The sequence below is a fragment of the Pelophylax lessonae genome (assembly GCF_965119305.1).
Source record: "Pelophylax lessonae genome assembly, chromosome: 12".
Classification (NCBI taxonomy): domain Eukaryota; kingdom Metazoa; phylum Chordata; class Amphibia; order Anura; family Ranidae; genus Pelophylax; species Pelophylax lessonae.
Window position 1 is genome coordinate 115,923,997 of NC_138779.1, and position 21,405 is coordinate 115,945,401.

The 21,405-nt window shown below is 39.4% G+C and overlaps 1 protein-coding gene across 3 annotated transcripts in view; it reads right to left on the minus strand.

Annotated features, from left to right (window-relative positions):
- The window catches only part of LOC309567903 (myocardin-like), a 78,943-nt gene extending 58,215 nt beyond the window's left edge, over positions 1–20,728 (minus strand). For 2 of the 3 annotated variants that reach the window (XM_082273428.1, XM_082273427.1), the window contains exon 1: positions 20,112–20,728. In XM_082273428.1, coding sequence (XP_082129554.1) covers positions 20,112–20,166 — 55 coding nt within the window. In that variant the 5' untranslated portion in view covers positions 20,167–20,728. The remainder of the gene's footprint in view (positions 1–20,111) is intronic. The other variant, XM_082273430.1, reaches the window with a different exon arrangement.
- Between the last annotated feature and the right edge of the window lie 677 nt (positions 20,729–21,405).

Here is a 21,405-nt window from a genome sequence, read left to right on the forward strand (position 1 = left end):
TGCCCTTCCCTAGATCTGTGCCCCAATACAATTCTGTCTCAGAGGTTTACAGACAATTTCTTGGACTTCATGGCTTGGTTTGTGCTCTGACATGTACTATTAACTGTGGGACCTTATATGGACAGGTGTGTGCCTTTCCAAATCGTGTCCAATCAACTGAGTTTACCACAGGTGTACTCCAATAAAGTTGTAGAAACATCTAAAGGATTATCAGTGGATCAGTGGAAACAGGATGCACCTGAGCTTAATTTTGAGTGTCAGGAAAAAGGCTGTGAATACTTATGTACATGTGATTTTTTCATTTTTTATTTTAAATAAATTTGCAAAGATTTCAATCAAACTTCTTTCACTTTGTAATTTTGGGGTATTTTTGGAGAATTTTGAGGAAAATAATGAATTTAATCAATTTTTGAAATAAGGCTGTAGCAAAACAAAATTTGAAAAAAAGCCCTGTGAATACTTTTCAGATGCACTGTAAACCCATAATATTGTCAATGAAAAAAAAAAGACAAAGAAAAAATACATATGGAAAAGACTGATGACTGCTCAAGATAACGTAACGTACCATAGAAGAAACCAACTCAATGAGAAAAAACATATTTATGGAGTCATTAAAGGCAGATGGCTGACGTGGTAGAAATATACTTATTGTGGCACAAGTAAAAATCGAAAAAAGAAAAACAAAGAACGAGTGAAGAGCGGGGAGGAGGGGAGAGTATGGTGGGTTAAGGGAGGATGCGATAATGGGGAAGAAAGGGGGGGGGGTTAAGGGAGGGGAATCCCTTCTCCCTCCATTGGTCTCTGAGGAATAAGTGAATACAAATTTAGAGCATATGGATTTATTTGGGTAAATTGGGTCCAAGGTGTCCATATTTTCCAGAACCTCTTATAGGTGTCCGTGGAGAAGGCTGTTAATTTCTCATTGATCGTAGTTCTGCTCAGCCGAGATTAAACTTCAGAAAAGTTTAGCACTGGAGACCTACACAAGCTAGCTATCATCTGCTTTGTGGCAGCAAAACTAAAGAAAAATGTTTCCAGCTGAGCGCGAAACTTCCACAAGGGATTTGTTTAACAGTGCTTCGACCGGAACTTTACGTAGGCTACAGCCAGGAACAGTATAGATTAAGTTTGACGTGCGGATCCATAACCTGCGTACTTTCAAGCAGGCCCACAAAGTATATAGCTTAGTGCCTTTCTGACCACATGTCCAGAAGCAAGTCTGAGGGTATTGAGCATCGAAGGCAGTAACTCCAGTTGGGGTAGGGTACCATTTAATAAGACTTTGTATGCATTTTCTGTAGCTATTATGTTATGGGAGGATTTTGCCGTAGCCCCCTATATAGCCCTGCAGTCTTGGTCAGAGAGCGTGTTACTCTAGTGTATTTTTTACTGAAAAATTGCACTTATAAACCCTTGCGTAAATATCATGTGACATAAAAATTGGAACTGCCACCATTTTATTTTCAATGATCTCTTCTTTCAGAAAATACATAATTCTTTAAAGCAAACTGGTATGTTGATCTGCCAAGAAACTGTGGAATTAAGACAAAAGACATTTCTGTAGCACAGAAATACAGCAATAATGATTCTCTGTGAGCACTATGGTACTTAGGCTGGCCATACATTATTATTATTATTAATATATTTTTTTTTTCATTCAGTCATTTAAATGAGGTGGATGGAGGAATCCTCTCACCCCCATTTATCTGACCAACACTTTTGACCCCATGAGGCTGGAAACCCTTAAGACATGATGCCAGTGGTTTCTGCATGCTAAGTAGGAAATGTTGTGCTGACCCTGGGCAGGTCATGTGGGAAAACCTAACCTGCCTTTTAGCATGATTTGAGGTACAGCTCTACGTCTACTATTGGATGTTTTTCTTTTTAAAGGACCACTATAGAAAAAAAATATTGTATTCCAATAATTTCAGTATATGTGGTTAATGCCTGTAATAATAGTGTTTAGAATATGTATTCCTTTTTTATAGTAAATACCTTTGTTTATTTTTCTTAAAAAATGTAGGCCAAGCTGTCAAGAAAAATCGATAGTTACAGGGTTGGGACAAACTATATGACACTGCCAAGGATTTTTACAATAGTTATCTTATAAGCATGTGGGTTTGCACGCCCTACTGACCAGAAGTCATCTTGACTTACCAGGGCCCCACAACAGAAGGAAAATATCATTCCTACTTTTCCTGCCAGTGACCAGGATATCTCGACACACACCAACTCAGAGACAGTTCAGGAGACACGCTAGTCCTCCCATCATCTCTTGCTGACACTCAGCTCTTTGTAGAATACACTCAAAGCAAGGGAGCCATATCATTCCACATACAAGGCCTTGCTTCTACGTGGTTGCAGTCTGGCTCCTTAGGACCAGCCCGGAGCTGCACCTGAGGACCATATAATATTAGGCTAGGGTGCTGAGAAATACTAATAAGTGGCATAACAGCACATCAAAACTCCCATCCCCTACTACCTGGGATGGGACACCCCCCAAATAGAAGTTCCATCAATAGTCCAAGTCTTTTCTCCCCCCTTATGGGTGCCCACAAAGGGGATAACCAAGTCCTTAAAGTGACTACATTTATCACCTTTAATCTGGAAATTCTCAGCTCCACTCCACTCCAAATACTTATTTTCTTAACAGTATCTATGGCTCACCATCCAACAGGGAACAGGAAGTCACACCCACAAAAGAAAGCGCACTACAGCTCTTCTATCCTTGCACCAACCTTTTATTATTTTACAATCTATAGGTTGACAACACTTCAGTGATTACTATATAACCATAGAATGAGCAGGGTTGTTTCTCTGCATAAGCAAGTTATTCCAGAATCAACTGGTAATAAAAGTAAAAAAAGGGATCCGTCAAAGAATTTAGATTTTACACCACATCCCTGACAAATCACTTCTACAAAATAAAACACATATTGTGGGACTTTCAGGGTGTAACCTGACAACAAATTCACACAACAATAAAAACAATAATTAAAAAGGTTTCTTTATTACAAATGGTCAAAGTGATCTAATAGGTAAAAAAATCTTTATATATCATTAAAACAATGCCATTAATCGGAACCTAATAATACACCCTAATTAGAGGCCAACAATACAGATATCAGTAATGTACATACAACATCAGTATGGCCTCATTCATTTTTTTTTTTTTTTTTACCTATAAGATCATCAGTATGGCCCCATTCTATTTTCTATGTATGGCCTCATTCAAAGAAGGCCATAATGATGATCTTCCAATTACCTGCCCTTATCTTGGACAATCCGACTTTGGATGTAATGTGTATGGTAAATACTGTTTTATTGTTATGTGAATTTGTTGAGAGGTTACACTTTGAAAGTCCCATAGTGTGTCTTGTTTTTTGGTAGGTAATAAAGGTAATTTTAAACATAGGGCTCAGAAAAAACAAAAACTGCTAGTCAATTAAAACCATGCTTTATGCCTGTGATGCAATAGGAGGTTTTAATATTTTGATCCATGTAATCTTTGCTCTCCTTAAAGCGTTATTAAACCACTGGGAGTTTTTTTTTAAAACAATGCCCTTCCAACGCCGAGCTGTCACCATTGCAGGCGCTTCCATCTTCACCCAGTCTTCCTTCTGGGTGCGTGGACCCTGGCTTTGCGAGTGGCTGGAGCTGCGATGACGTCACTCCCGCACATGTGCATGGAAGCTGCCGTTTATGGCACAGGAATCCAAAGCAATGGCCCAGGTGGCCATTCCGTCAGAGCCATTGCGCCGGTGATGTCACCGGCTGTATGTACAGTAAGTATCTCCTATGCACATTTAGGAGATATTAACACTACCTATAGTTAAGCCCTATTATAGGCTTACCTATAGGTAAAACTCATGCATGGACGTTTACTCCCACTTTAAGCATGATATAGGAATGAACAGGTGAGCACACAGTGGGCTGCATTGTGAAGCTGGGTTCACAATGCCGCATGGAGCGGCTCACAGCAGGGGCCCAGTGCGTCCCTATACACCGATTCAGGTCTGATTTCAGTCCCAATTTTTAGCTGAATTCGGACCTGAAACGGAACAGAAGACGCACATGACTCCTGTGCAATTCGCTCCGGAGCCGCTCCGGAGATATGTAGATTCGTTGCCTGATGTTATGATGATCATTTGACTTCAATATTATTACTAACTGGAACAATATGCAAACTATTTTTTCTTTTACCTTCTTCACCTTTCCTGATCTGCATTCTTGTTCTGGGTCAGTGGCGCAAAGGAAAACCACAGAAAAGCCAGTCCACCAGCATTTTCAAATGAGGAAACCAAATGGAGTACCCATATTTCTCCCCAAACAGAATTACTTTTAGGTTGGATTTATGGTAAACTGCAAAGCACATTAACCTTTTCTTCTGAGTGGTGCCCCAATGCAAGTATACAGTATGAACAAATGTACCTGCACTACATAACACCACAATGCACAGATGCTTAGCATCACCCAAAGTGCGTTATTTTGTTTGCTGAGGCCCACTAATGGCTTGTTCAATAGGCTGCTGCAATGCACTACAAATAACGAAAGCATGTGTAAGTGAGCTCAAGGGTAAAATTGTATTTGCTTATAATTATTGATTTAGATCCCCATTGTATAACATCATAGGGCTATTCCAGTAGCTCAAAGTTTTCTTTTTTATTATTTACTGAAAATATAGATTTTAGTTGTAGAAACTCAGCAGCTGGCGTGCCTTTCGAGGATTGGATATGATATTTCCTAACTTAGCTTTTTATATCTTACCAGTTGTTAAGGATTTACATTTTAACAGCTTTTATTGAGTTTTGCACCCTGGTCAAATCATTTCACATTTATAGATGTGTTATTTGAATACCTGGTTGAAAGTTAAGAGTTAAGATACGATTCTGAAAAAATCTGTCATTGGGGAAAACATTATCAAAATTGATTTGCTATTACACTGTAAGACCATATGCAACTTTAATGCTGTCCTTTTAAAACATGATACACATGCATAATATATACCCTGGTAATGTCCATGCGGCAGGGAACATTGTGCCTCACCAACACCTGTCTGCATTAAAATGAATGTCATGGTTCAACTATCCATAGCCATTACGACTAAGCTGAAGGCATTAAAGACCTTTCAGCACTGACCATAGAAAATGTGCATATGATCAACCTGTCTGAAGGAGTTGCATTTCAAATGTTTTTTTCAAGTGCATTTGTTTTGCCATTTCAAATGATCATGCAAGGAAACTTGCACATGTAGGCCTCTAATGTTTTTTTTTTTTCCTATTAAAATGAACTAATAAAAATAAGGCTTGATGAATCAGCTTGAAACCCTGGAAAACAACTGATATGTTTGTATTGCAATTTCCATTTTTGGATGAAGGTAATAAAACCCTAAGTGAGCATGCAGTGGACTGCATGGTATTTTTCAGGGTGAGTTTACTAAAGGTGACAACGATGGACATTACCTGCCTAATGTGTGTCAGCCTGGCAGGTTTTAGTCTGCACTAGAAAGAATAAGCTTCAACTTTGGAATCAACCCAAACCCAGCTTGCTCACATTTCTGCAAATGACGAATGAACAAACTGATCAGATTTGGTCAGTTCTCCCACCCTAACCTCCAGCTGATGTTTGTAAGACCCAGATGATGTTTGTAAGTATAGGTAGAAATATAACTGCTATATGAAATGACAGATCTCTGGTGCTACTGTAAGGTAAACCATAGCTCCAGGGAACCTGCATGATGCCATTGACCAAATATGGTGCCCTGAAACTCATAAAAGACTCTTATCCAGTCATATAACCTGGGTGCCCAGATATGGGGGGCAGCAAGCATGCTTTCCCCCCAAACCATACAAGGCCACATCATTCATGCATGCTTTCCCCCCAAACCATACAAGGCCACATCATCCATGGTAGTCAGCAGAATCAGAAAGAATTTGAAGCTTCACTGATGTGTAGGGTTAAAAATCATTAACATAACCCTGCTTACCAGGCCACATACCTCCAACATTGGGAGAGTACCTTGCAAAGAGGGTCAGCAAATCCAGCCTCCCCCCCCCCTCGGCAAGGCACATTGCCCCCATGTTGATGCATACAAGGACCTCATCACGATATCTGATGCTCCAAGAAAGTGTGGGAGTCCAGTGAGTTTTTTGAAGCCTAGATGCCCCCTTTAGAATAAAGGGGCCCCCCCATATTGGGCCCTGCCCCCTACATTAATGAGTATGAGCTAAAACACAAATAACCACACAGTAGAAAAAAATATTTTAAAATCCCCCTCCAAAAAAATAAATAAATAATATCCCACTGTGTAAATCTAATGTCAGTCATGTTGTCTAGCAATGTAGATCTAGCATCAGTCATGATGAAGAGATGCTTGACAGCCCACTGGCACAGTGACCCACCACTATGACGAGGATGCCCCACCTCTACTCCTCTCAAATGCTGATGCTGATGGAATGGAAACACAGCTGTGGGAAGCCTGGGTTACATTATTAACGTCATATGGTCATGACAATTTTTGGTGAATGATATCATCCAGGATCCCCTAACGACTTTGTTAACAAACAGAAGAAGGCCAGGGATCAGAACTGTCATTTAGCAGTAGTATTTGTCTTTATGTCACTATTGTACTGATGTGTAACTTCACATCATGTTATTTAAAGTATCAAGTCAACATCAAATCAACATTTTGTACCATTTGCAATAGTATAATAGTGCTGATGCAAAATTGTTCAATCTCAGCAGTTTTGGTAGTTTAACTTTTGAAATGACATTACCACTTTTGAGATCACATGAATCTAGTATGAGATACTATGAATTTCGTTTAGAGCTAATTTAAAGTAGAAGTTCACTCCAAATCTAGCTACCTCTAAACCTACTCGCAGGGACATTCTAAAATGAATTTAGCAAGCCCTGTAAAGAAGAAATCACCTTACCTTTTCTGAAGCCAATCTGGTTCAGTCTCCAATAGCGAATGCTGTGTGAAGGAGAGAATAGACGATGGCTGGGAAGTGACGTCACCCATAGAGTTACTATGGGGCTTCTGTTGTCGGCTGCCTCTCCTGCACATGCCTACACATGAAGCCAGACACCTCTGTGAACATTGTGCTCTTTCCTCACAGGTGTCACTATACCTATAGGTGGCCAGTGGGTGTCGCTGTGTCCGCATTCAGGTTGTGGCCTTCTCCACGTCCAGCCGTGGCCTAGCCTGAGCTAAGGAGCCCACCTAGAGCGGCCCGGGGAAACATGAGGCGGGAGTGAGAGGAGCAGACCAGTCCAAAGGGAATCCTTTTTGGCCCAGGAGGCCACCCAAGCGCGAAAGGTCTTAATGTCATATGGCATATGAGACCCACTACATTCGGTAAGTGATCCAATTCTCACATTCACTTGGGAGAAGGAATCGACACCGTAGCCAATCAAATCACAGCAGTTTGCACCTTCCAATCGTGAAGAACCACTCTCACTAAGGACAATATTTATTCCTGAGCACTAAGTCACTATTTACCTTGGACTGCGTTACTTTAATTTATTTTGTACTGTAATATTACGTATACTGCACATGCAATATTTATTGTTTGATATATTTATGCCACACCCACTCATGCACAAAAGAATATAATTTGAGCACATCGTCACTTTGTCACGATATATAATTTTACTATTTTTATCGGTTTTGCTGTGGATTTTATATTTATCTGATATATTTTTTTATTGAGTCATTTATGTATTTGGTTTCACTAATATTTTACATCATCACATATTTATTTATTTAACTTATAGTTAGCAAGCGCTGTATGTGGTCTTTCCTTTAAAGTCCAATTTTTACATACATCTTTTTATTGTCCAGCAGCTGCTTTTTCTCTTAACTTTTGCTAATACATTCATCTGGTAATTTATTTATTTATTTATTTATTTACCCATCTGGAACCCTACTTTTGGCGCGTGGTATATACTTTGTATATATAATTTTTTACACACTGACAGCTCAGTGTAGGACCCAACCAAATCAGATCGGCTTCAGAAAGGGTATGTATAACGATTTCTTCTTTACAGGGCTAGATAGATTTGTTTTAGAATGTGGCTGCGAGTAGGTTTAGAGTTAGTTAGGTTTTGGGTGAACTTTAACTTTAAAGAAAAATTCATTGAAATATAAACTAATTTTAATGTCCCACCTAAAACAATTTGTGTAGTGATTATCCAAAGTACAGAAATACAGGCTATAGGTAACAGACATGTGAATTTGCACACAGCTGCGCCACAAGGATGACGGTATCCAACAGCAAAGCTTAACAGCTGTCAAAGCATCAGCTGTTGGTAACACACACCACCCACTGCCACAAAGCACTTGCTTTCTGTAAAACCTCCACAAAACATCCTTTTGTCACAACATTTTCTTCTCAAGACTATTTTAACAATTTGACAGTAAAAAAAAAAAAAGTTTGAGGCAAAAGGGGAATACAAACATTTAAGTGACTGCTAATGCTTATGTAATATACTGTATGTATTTGTTTTTTCATTTTTATGGTTATCCAGCATCGTCCAGCAATGAATTATTTGCATTCAAAGGAGTTTAAAATCTATTGATTTTGGGAGGAAATTCTCACAATTGTTAGAGAACATTGGCAGGACCTTAATCCAGGACCCCAGCACTGCTAAACAAAGAATGCCAGGCACTAACCATGCTATAGTATGTACAAATAGCTAAACATTTAAGTAGCTAAAATTTCAGAGGTCTATTTAAAAAGCAGTGGTATGGGCTCTTCGCGCACTGCACATAAAGCACAGCAGATCACAATAAAAACAAATTTAGAGTTTAAAAAGAATCATGTGCATCCGCGTTCCTGCCTACTTCCTGTCCACAATGTTTTAAAATATTATTTGGCAGCCCAAATTTCCCAGATTACCATGCTCCATGCAACACATTACATCCCACTTTGGGTGCTTCTTGAACTTCCTAACTGCTGGCCAACTCCAGTATCGGCCTTGTTATGGCTTCCACATAGATCCTATCTATCCCCTTTGAGCCCCCTAATGTCACAAAGCCTACAACTTTGGCACTCTGTGTGCTACTCCGGCAACCTATGTTCCCCCTCCTACTCCTGCTACCGCTCCTAAATAATCCTGTTTTCCCTCCGGGTCTCAAACAAAATCTTACTAAGATGGTACTGGGTTTCAGCCCACATAGCACACGCAAACCCTTCGTACAGTGATAGAAGTTTTAGGGGCTGTGGCCAATGTGGAGAGGTCCTCCTGCATACCCTATTTTACTTACCCACCTGTAAGGATGCAAAGCTTGCCATATTGCATGGCTCTGTCCAGGGTCTATTTTCTTACCAACAGAAACTGGCCACCTATGTGTTTCTTGCAGCTAAGCTTACTATAGCCAAGGCCTGGAAGAAACCCATGGTTTTGCAGCAAAGAAAGACTGTTTTACCATTATGATGAAAAAGAAGAAGATGTCCACCATCTTGCAGGACTCCCATTCTAAATTCCTAAAAACATGGGAACTTTGCCTATCTTACGTTTTCCCCACAATACACCTAGGCAGTTATGGTGCCTTGTAACCCCTAGTGGATTCATACCAGGGCCTGTGGAATCCCTACCCCCCTTTTTTTTTCTGTCTTCTTTTTCTTTCTCTCTCTTCATCTTCTCCTTTCTTGCTTTGTACTTGCATACTCTCAATTTTCCCTTTTGGCTTCTTCTTAGTACTACCCTCACATGTCCCAAACCTGGGTCTTTTGATTCAGCCAGTTGTTTAGTTATAGTGTGTACCCAAATGTTTTAATCTTTGAAATATTGTTCATTATACTGTCACACACCCACCCACCCTTTTTGACAATTGCTGTTTTAGGGTGTATGTGATTCTCAATTATATATGACAGTGTAAAGCCCCCTGCATGGGTGACCCTCGCATTGTATTTACTTTAGATTTTCAATAAAAATTATTGTACCAGAAAAAAAGAGAAATGTGATTTTGACGAGCTCTCTTCCAAACATGGGGTACTTTTTGCTGTGCTCATCAGAGAACTGGTACCACAGGCTACATCAGGGCCGGATTAAGAGCATCATAGGCTTGGTGCTGAGGATTTTAAAGGGCCTTAAGGGCCGTGCCTTGGCATGCACCCAGAGGAGGAAGGTCTCTGAAGCCCATAAACACATCCATGCATCGGCAACTGTCCCTCCTTGTCCAGCCTTCGTGCTGTGTGGGGAGGTTCTGAGGGAGCTGCCTGGGGAAGCGAGCATAGAAGCCAAACTTCTGTGTTTACAAGTGACAGAAGAGCGGTAACAGTGAATATGGCCAACCCGGGGCCTATATTAAGGTAGGGGCCTGGAGCTGCAGCTCCAATAGCCCCTATGTTAATCTGGCCCTGGGCTGCATACCAGGGTCCACATTTTATGAATTGGGAGGCCGAAGTGTGCAGTATTGCAAAGTATTACAGAGAGTTGATAGTGATATCAGCTTTCTTTTATAAATTAGCAAGTTAGTGTGTGATTTGTGTCCAGAGTATGTCACTAGGAGGAGGTTTGGGGGAAATCTGCCAATGAGTGCATCTATTCTGATGAACAGGGACTTCTCTTAGCTTAGACTGTTACCCCTGTACAAACATGCAGGACATATTTGAGTTATGGCAGACTTACCTACTAGTGTTCCTTCCTCAAAGCGCTCATTATTACTGTGCTTTTTTCTGCTGCCATGATCTTCTCCACTACTTTTGGTTCCAGCATCACTTTTTGTCATCCATTGGAGGGCCACTGATAATGTAACTCCTGACCATATGCAGTTTTTAAGCTTCAGAACAATTCACTGGTGTACAATCATTGAACAAAAACTATGCCTAAGTTTGTTCCTAAGAGCTAGATATTTCCCTGTGGGAGATGCCATCTTGCCTCTCACAGAGCATAGTGAAAGTAAAACTAGACTTTCAATTGGAGCCTGCATGTCAATGACATGTGTCACTGTTTCTTGCATGGTAGCAGACAGATATTAAGATAAGGAATTAGCTATTTGGCTGAAATGTGTCCTTTGCATAGTAATTGTGCTTTTTAGTTTTCCAAGGATGCATGTTTTGGGGACAAAAAGAGTGCATTTAAAATAGATTTTGCTGGTAAAAAGGTATTTTAAGAAATTATCGGAATGTTTAGATGCTTGGGGAACTGAAAGCTTCACTTTAAGCCACTACTATATATTTATAAAGTTAACTTAGTTATCATACAATAGTACTATATTCCTGAAAAAGTATGTTCCATTCACCATACTGCTAATAATGCATATTGTAGGTGCAACTCTGCAGTGATCTTTTTTAACATTAATATATTGTGGTCTTGTGGACCCTTCTCTCTAAGCTAGGGGGTTGGTCTATATCAATTTATCCATATTTGCAGAGCTTAATAATAATAGCTTCACCCAACTATTACTGAACTGAATAATCACATCAAGGAAGTAAGAAGAATGAAGAAGCTTACAGCCAACATATGCAATACCTTTGATAAATTCCAACTTCTATAGAACCATTGGGATGTTGTACTCCCCTAATTTATTAGTTGTGGCCTTATTTTAGTGCCTCACGCTGGTCGGACACTGGTGGGCTCTATCTCCACCTCCTGATCTTATCCTACCCTGATCCTGTTTCTATTACTTTAATTACTTCTATTTACCTAATTGTTTGTTTAAGATTTATGGAACTGGGATCTAACAACCTTTCCTTGATGAAAGTCTGACTGCCTCCGATGTTCTACTGAAGATTCTTAAATAATATAAAAACTGGAACTCTGCAAAGAATGGGTGATGTATCTGCATTATGACAACCTTGTGTGATCCAAGTTTATTTTAAATCCTTAATAAAAAATAAATTTAATAAAAATGATAGTATTTATGAAGATCTGTTGTTTCCAATATTTTACATACAAATGTATACAGTAACTGTTCTGTCTGTCTTGTACTGTAATATCTCACTGAAAAAAATTCAACAGTGAACTGCCAGCTATATTTATTATAAATGTCTAGTCTATTTGCAGTCTGTGACCAACAGCAGTGATGACCACATCGATGATGGCTATTCTAATATTTTTGTGGCTGAGTAACAGAATCTGATTTCACGTTACAGGTTTTCACCCTTTAGTTGTCTACCAGATCCATCTTCGTAAAGTATATCACTAGGTGAGCCACATCTTCCAGTAAAAAAAGCAGATTATTAGTGAGAACTGTATTATGGATCTGTATCCCACAGATGGTATGTGGCGTGGCAACCAGTGTTATTGTGATGTCAAATTTCGATTCAGTTTTAGTCATGGTCTTTTGACTAAAATGCCATTTTAGTGTTAGTCACATTTTAGTCATTTGAATTGTTTTAGTTTTAGTTGTATTTTAGTTGACTAAAATCTCCAGTACATTTTAGTTGACTAAAATCTCCAGTACCTTTTAGTCTACTAAAATCAAATGGGTTTAATTAAATTGTAATGCATTATTTAAGCATTTTTCTAGAATTGCCAAACTCATTATATACTCCTGGAGTAAAAATATATTAATATTATTTATAGTATTAAGGTTTGAACATGCACTATAGACACAGATTTAGCTATTGTGATGTAAAACCTTTTTTTTATAAATAAAACAATGTTTCATAAACAAACAAAAATATAGATTTTTGCCAAACATAAGTGCAGCTTTAAAATATATAAAAAATATATTTAAAAAAAAAAATGTAAACTATATTGGCTGTAATGCTATTGGACATATTACCTGAATATATTGCCAACAATAAATATTAAGAAAAAAATAAAAAAAGCCTTTTTCTTTTTTTTTCTTTTAGCAGCTTAGTAGATGCCCCCTACTTATTCTTATGTGGTAGTGCAGTACATGTGCTATTATTATAGGCTGGGAATGGAATTGAGTTGCCAATTTATAAAAGACCAGTAGAGGGTGCTAATGAAATAGTGTGCATGAGTGTAATGTGTGGAACTGCATAGGAAAGGGAAAGGATTGATGGGAGCATGTGTCTCCCTGTCAATACAGATTGCCGATAAAGTCAGATGGTCGGGGATTGCTTCTAGATTGTAAACTCTAACGAGCAGGGCCCTCTAGTTCCTCCTGTTTTGAACTGTATTGTAACTGTATTGTCTTCCCTCACATTGTAAAGCGCTGCGCAAACTGTTGGCGCTATATAAATCCTGTATAATAATAATTTAACAGACAAACGGAGCTTCAAGGAAAGTAGAAATTCAGGTGGGTAAACGTCCCCTCCCTCACATTTTTATCCAATTTTCATTAGGTGACAAAATTGGAATTGATTTTCGTCATAGTTTTTGTCAATTGACTGAATTCAAAATTTATTTTGATTTTGTTTTTGTCACTGAAAGCATGCAGCTGACAAAAACGATGCTGAAAATATTTTCATAGTCAAAATTAAAACTAGTGGCAACCAGCTGTTTTAGAACCTTCAATGTAAACCAATGATTGGAATGAAACATTTTAAAGGAAAAACTACAGACTTTGCCTTTAGCTATACATGTAAAAGTGGCCATCGTATAACAAATAATCAAACGAATGCAAATTAATATATTACAAACCAAGTTTTTGATGTATTATTTGTTTTCATATACGTGTATGTCGGCAGCTACATTTGCTTGTTACATATGCAGAATCTGCTTGTAGATTAGTAGTGATGTACAGTGGTTGTACCTTAATATGTGCCTATGGTCAAGTTATCCTTGGAATATTAACAATATATTTGCATAATGCATTCTGCTTGCTTACCAGCTAAGCCAAAATATTTTCCTTCTTTTGTGTCCCCAGACTTCCATGTAGCCCTTTATATGCACGTTTGGACTTTCAGTGAAGGGCCACAGATTAGCATGCCCCATTAGGTTTAACAACTCCCCTGCCTGTGAAGATCCTCTTGATGATCAGCATCCTCAGGACTCTTACTTGATCTCTCCACTGCACATAGCTTTGCTCCTGTCGGATCAAAAGCCATGCAGAGGTCTTTGGAGCCTGGTTCCATTACCAGCCTGGCCAAAGTGTAACACTTCATGGACAGAGCAAGGATGGCTGTACCTGCAGAAATAGTTTATGGTTCAGGCAGGCAGACAGGCCATAACAGTCAACCCATCCAGTATATGAACATTCATTGAGTATGATAACAGGCAGCTTGACAACTTTCAATGTTAACACTATTTACTCAAGTTATAAAAACAGTCCCAATCACTTATTCTCTCCACTGAGATAGGTGGCACTGGGAACATCTGACTTCACCACTCACCTCCTCCACTCTAACTTTTGCATTGATGTAAACCTACTGGGTCAGATGGCTGGATTTGCATGGGCACTCTGCACTTTTCAGAAAGATTTCCTGATCTTATTGTAAGCATGATCTGACCATGCTCTAAAGCCTATAGTTGTCTTAGGCTCTTTTCACATATCATTGATGATAATTAGGGGCCACAAATCCCAGGAGTTTAGGAATTGATCTGAAGGCGGTGATAAGCTGTCCTAAGTAGGTGACTGTTGTTGCACCCTACATATAGCAAACCCAAACTGCTGTACACTCCATTCCAGCAGACCACTTTTACCAGTATAACCCCAGATCTGAACTGTAGTATTAGTTACAGTATAGGTCTCCCTGTTTTCAGGTGCTGTAAACTATTCTGCAAAATGTTGTTAATGAGCCCTTATGTTGGCTACAGTGGTGTCCCCATTCAGTGCTGCACATTGCACTGCTCAAGACTTTTCAATGATGGTGGTATGTATGCATGCCTATGCCCCATCCCATAATGCAAAGCCTGAGCTCTAAGCAATCTATCAGCAAACCTGGGCACTGTCATGGATGTGCAAAAAGCAACTTGATAAACATCACCTTTTGCATAGACACTTCAGGAAGCTTACAGGCTGTCCTGGAGGAAGACATCTCTACAGGAAATCTTATGCGGTCAGCCATTAGTCTGGCCTTAGGTTATACAATCAGCATTTGACATGAGTTTTCTTTAGTCCACATGCACACTGTATTCCCTATGATGCCTTTTCTCCTACAGGAGTTTAGTAGCAGAAAAACACAGTAGAAAGCAGTGTTGTTGCATGTGCGTTAACGCGGGTTCATGCATCTGGTGTTCTATTGGCCAGAATGTTAATTTATTCTGCTCATTGGAATGTATTTATGAACTTACATAAACACACCTAGTGGTACCGCGCGTTTATGAGCCTTTAGGCACTTTTGGGTGTTTTTTAATCTCAAAAGCTCCTTTTCCGAATGTGACTTTGGTGGGGGTTCTGCCTCTAAACGCCCCTGCTTCAAACTTGTAAATGCCTATAGTGTGCATGGACACATAGGCTAACATGGAGGGGTGTTTAAAGACAGAGAAAAAAAAAAAGGTCAAACGCCCATAAAAGCAGTGTTTTGTAGCTCAAATGCGCATGAGCCTTTAAAATAAACTTGCTATGTGACAAACTTGGAGGCTGCAAATAATCACCTCTCTCTCTCTTATCCGGTTGATATGTTGACACTGTGGCTTCGATACTTTAATTCACTGAGCAGAAAAAAGTATGCAAATAAAGACTGAAGACATTTCTATGTCTTTCTTGATCTGTGCATGTTCCAGTTTAGTGACTACAAAAGTATTGAAGTCAGTGGTAAAGCATAACTGCCAGGCAACTAGAATTATCAAAAGCAGGTTAACAATAGCAATCTACAATATAACAATATACTTACTATTTCCATTTTTATTTTTCCATTTTATGGCAATTTTGGAGTTTCCCATCAGCTTTTAACCATAAAATACTGCCAAGCAGATTTTAGTGTCCAAATAAAAAAAAAAAAAGTAGTATAGGTATTGATCAAATTCCACTGAAATTTCAATAATATGCTATATAGCTGTAAGAAGAAGATTGCTGTTTTTGCTGATTTCTGCAATTGTGTAGCAGATTGCTGTGGCTTCTGATTTCTTCAAATGTGTAGCAAATTGCTGTGGTTTCTGATTTCTTCAAATGTGTAGCAGATTGCTGTGGTTTCTGATTTCTGCTATTGTGTAGCAGATTTCCGTGGTTGCTGATTTCTGCTATTGTGTAACAGATTGCTGTGGTTATTGATTTCTGCTATTGTGTAACAGATTGCTGTGGTTATTGATTTCTGCTATTGTGTAGAAAATTGCTGTAGTTGCTGATTTCTGCTATTGTGTAGCAGATTGCTGTGGTAGCTGATTTCTACTATTGTGTAGCACATTTCTGTGGTTGCTGATTTCTGCTATTGTGTAGCAGATTGCTGTGGTTGTTGATTTCTGCTATTGTGTAGAAAATTGCTGTGGTTATTGATTTCTGCTATTGTGTAGCAGATTGCTGTGGTTGCTGATTTCTGCTATTGTGTAGCAGATTGCTGTGGTTGCTGATTTTTGCTATTGTGCAGAAGATTGCTGTGGTTGCTGATTTCTGCTATTGTGTAGCAGATTGCTGTGGTTGCTGATTTTTGCTATTGTGTAGCAGATTGCTGTGGTTATTGATTTCTGCTATTGTGTAGCAGATTGCTGCGGTTGCTGATTTCTGCTATTGTGTAGCAGATTGCTGCGGTTGCTGATTCCTGCTATTGTGTAGCAGATTGCTGTGGTTGCTGATTTCTGCTATTGTGTAGCAGATTGCTGTGGTTGCTGATTTCTGCTGTCATAGTATACAGGGATAAGACATAATACACTATTTGGTAAATGAGACAAAAGCAAAACAGTTTGGTACCATTGTTCTTCTCTTTGCATCATATATCCCTTCGTTTTTTAATTCATCGCTGAGTAGAATACAGCGGAAAAGCAATGGCTTTAATGCTTTATATTTCAATTAATTCTCGATAGAAAGAGTCCAGCTTTAAACACTGTCCTATGTTGCATATATTTATTCAATGTGAATAATCCCAGAATGGAATTCGTATTACAGTGTCGTTTTTTTTTCACCCAATAACAAACTTTTCTATATAGTGAATGTCTTGTCAAGCACTTTTTTGTTGTTGACTGGATTCCTGTAAGGAACATCTAACTTTATTTAATAAAGCTCCTATTCTTGCTAACCCTTGAATGCACACATGAAAGCCAATCAGTGTAGTGTACAGTGTAGTGTCATCTGAATTCTGCTAAAGTCAGACCAGTACTAAAGGGATTCTAATTGGTCACCATTGCTTACTGGCATTAGGAATTACCTCTTCTGAATATTGATTCTTTCTTGAATAAAGCTTGCTACACATTATACAATTTTCTTGTTCAATTTTCTTTACACCGCATTCACACTGCAGCGGCACGACTTCGGGGGCGACCTGTGAAGTCCTGCGCAGCGCGACTTCGGCGCGACTTGCACGGACTTCATAAAATGAATGTCTATGCAAGTCGCTCCAGGTCGCCCCGAAGTAGTACAGGAACCTTTTTCTAAGTCGAAGCGACTTGTGTCGCCCCTATTAGAACCGTTCCTGTACCACACAGAGAACCGCGACGGTCCACGACTTGTCAGGCTGACCAAGTCGCCTGACAAGTCGTATTAGTGTGAATGGAGTCTTAGATTTACCTTCAACAATGTAGTGCAAGAGCCTGCCTTATTGTATACAATTTTGAAGTGTTTAGGTTTGACCTCATATTATATGGTTTTGGTACATCTAAAGGAAAATTGTACAAGAAAGTTGTTTAATGTATAGCCAGCTTAAGGCTGTGTGTGGTTTGTAGTTTACTGATTAAACATAATACAATGAAATATAGATGTTTTATAAATGACTAATCAGGAGCAATGCTAAACCAAGGTAAAATAAATGACTTCCGGTATCATGGTTAACTGAGGTCCCACACAAGTCTTTAGCAGCCATGGACCATCCACATTAGCCAGCATCCCAAATGTGATAATCTTCATTTTGATATGTCTACCATCTGGCATCACATTTGTTTGAAGTCACATAAAGTACTACTAAATCAGTTACCCAGTGTCACCATATGTGGTGCACAACACTATGCAGATGACTGAGATTGATGATAATTACTTAAAAATTATAGTTTTAGGTCTCATACTCATGATCACGATCAACAATCTGGTGAGCTTTAACTGCATTGCTGGTTATCTGTATAATAATTGTAATGACGTGTATATCCAAATACAGACAGGGCTTACAGGTATATGTACTTTGTTTCACACACTGCTTTGCATAATAAAAGTTGAACTTTGCACTAGGCTAGGCTGTAGTTCTTGATTGTTCTAATCGCATCCCTCCAGGGAGAGCCCTTAGTAAATCTGTATCCAGAATGTATGTACATAGTCAGCCCTGAAAATTTATATTCACACCTGACATCCAATTGGATTACGACATAAAAAATAAAAGAAATACAGATATCTACTCAATGTGACTTGGTGTCTGAAGCAAGCAAAGCCTTTGAAGGTAGTACAAAGACCAATGGTGATGTTCATAGTGTAGTAGCCTACAGATCTAACAGCATTAGATCTTGCTTTTGTCTGTTTTGAGCAGCCAGTACAAGCAAGGATGCTTGCAAATTGGTTTCTGGAATGCACAATGCTCCTTATTATGTTAAGTCTGCAAGATTTGCATTTACTACTTAGGACAATTAAATATAGGAATGTTCTTCTGTGCACATACTGATACAACTTTAGTTTTTTAAAATTTAAAGTATATATATAGCCAGCATATTATACTTTCTGTCCTGGAGACACAACACAACAGTGACATGAAATCTCTACAAAGCGAGGGTGATTCCACTCTAAGCCCCCATTCACATTGGGCCAATTCGACAAGCTATTTGACATATCGAATCGCATGCCAAATTGGAGCCTATGGCCCGCAACGGCACCGACTTTGCGGGGCAGCACTGATTCCCAAAAGTAGTTTCTACCCTACTTTTGGCGACTTGAGGGCCAATTTCAATAGACCTTTGTGCAGGAACCCGCACAGATGTCTGTCAAATTGACCCTGAATTCGCTCTGATGTGCGGGTTTGAATTTGTGCGAGTTCAGCTGAACTCACACAATTTCAAACCCACCCTCAGTGTGAATGAGGGCTGAGACAGTTGTCATCAGAACAGGTGTCCCCATAAGATTTCCCTTAATTTCCTCTTCTGCTGACAACTTTAAAATTTGGGATTTCACATCACTTTTTGTATCTGTAGACAATGGTCACCGCGACTAATTGTCCTGGTGGAAATACAAACAGCAATAAAAACTTGATAGGGATTCTAACCCTTTCAGTGCCCATTCACACTGGCGCGGCACGACTTGCTGGGGCGACCTGTGAAGTCAATGCAAGTCGCCTCCAGGTCGCCCCAAAGTAGTACAGGACCCTTTTTCTAAGTCGGAGTGACTTGTGTCGCTCCTATTAGAACAGGTCCTGTACTATTCAATTGCGGGTGACCCACCGCGACTTGTCAGGCGACCAAGTTGCCTGACAAGTCGCGCTAGTGTGAATGGGGTCTTATACATCATCCAAAATCTAAACAAATAAAAGTTTGACTATACTTTAATTGTAAATACATCCAAGTAAAAATGACCTTATAATACACTGCCCGGCCAAAAAAAATAAAAAGTTGCCACCTGAAATTAACTAAGCAACTAACTAAACGAAGCATTCAGTATTTATCCCATTGGATAGTTACTGCATGTGCCCAAAGAATGAGGTCAGCTTGCTACCTGAATATACTGAGTGACCAGGTTATTCCATCAATGGATTTTTTCTTCCCTGATGGTACGGGCATATTCTAAGATGATAATGCCAGGATTCATTGGGCTCTAATTGTGAAAGAGTGGTTCAGGGAGCATGAGACCTCATTTTCACACATGGATTGGCCACCACAGAGCCCAGAACTTACCCCCGTTGAGAATCTTTGGGATGTGCTGGAGAAGGCTTTGTGCAGTGGTCCAACTCTCCCATCATCAATACAAGATCTTGGTGAAAAAATAATGCAACACTGGATGGAAATAAATCTTGCGACATTGCAGAAGCTTATCAAAACAATGCCACAGCAAATGTACGTCGTAATCAAAGCTAAAGGGGGTCCAAAGTGTGTGGCGACTTTTTTTTTTTTTTGGCCAGGCAATGTATATTAAAGGCTCAACGGCCTAATATGACTTTTTCATGTGCAGTCATTCCGTAACAACTTACCTGAGCGAAACTTGCTCCGAATGAGCATAGAGCGCTCTGAAGCCAGCAAAGTCATATTGGGTGGCAAAATCCCGGTCGTCCCTACGGACTGAATTAAGGGGATGGAGACAGACGTAATTGCTTCTTTTTAAATGAACAAACACAGAAGAAAAAAAAAAATCCAGGAGTGAAGGATAAAATATAAATAAATAAGTTCAAAAAAACATAAATAAATATTTTGAAGGAGTGTCCTCAATAAATAAAAAATGGAGTGAATAATAAATTAAAATGTTTTTGAATTGCTGTATTAGCCTCAAAAATGCCTCTTGTTTTCATTAAATGTTTTTGTTCCCCTGTAGGTAAATCTTCATATAAGAGTTGTGTAGGTTGTTGCTTTGCTGGTTGGCTTGCTTGGCTCTTTTTTCGAATATCTTCGGCAAAAATAACTTGTGTTGCAAGCTGTAGCCTGTCAGTTGTAAGGCCGCAGGAAACAAGCTTTAATGAAAGGAGAAGGGAGCGAGGCCAGAAAGATTTCCCAATTAGAGTTGGGTTAGGGAGCTTCGGTAGATGTGGTCATTAGTTGAAAGATCCCCCTTCTCACTGTCTTTGACACACAGAAACTCTCTCTGTACTCCTAGGCCCCCTACCCGCCCCTTTGCCTGACAGTCCCATCCATGTGTGATAAAATGACATCTGCTTTGACACTTGACACTTCCCAGGCATTCTATGCTACATCAGCAGGGCTCTCCTCTTCTTTCATACAATCCTCATTTGTTCGTATCCCTTCCAAGTCACTACAAATTACAGTTACACATACGTTCATGAATTTCATGCCTTATCTTTACCAATACACAACATTTTTTGACAGGTACACTTTAAGATAGCAGCACTAGCTGGAAAACACCATGAGGGTGCCCTTAGTAAATGAGAAGATCCAAGCCAAATTTCACTTACTGACAGCATACCTCCAATTATCTCCATCATGAACAGATTTCGTTGCAGCCACTGTACATCTCATGTCGGTAAAGATATACAAACCAGAAGACTAAAAATGAATGCAACTGCATTTTGATTCGCTGAGGTGTAGGTCTGCACTGACAATCCACCCATGACAAGCTTAGAACAAGGTAAAGCACTGAGGAACAGATACCAACATACACCCCTTTCACACTTGTATGACCTGAAAGTCGCGTGACTTTGACGAGACTTTGCCGCAAGACTTTAATGTGACTTGAAGCAATGCCTATGTAATCTTAAAGCGGAGTTCCACCAAAATGTGGAACTTCCGCTCATTTGCTTCCTCTGGTGCCACATT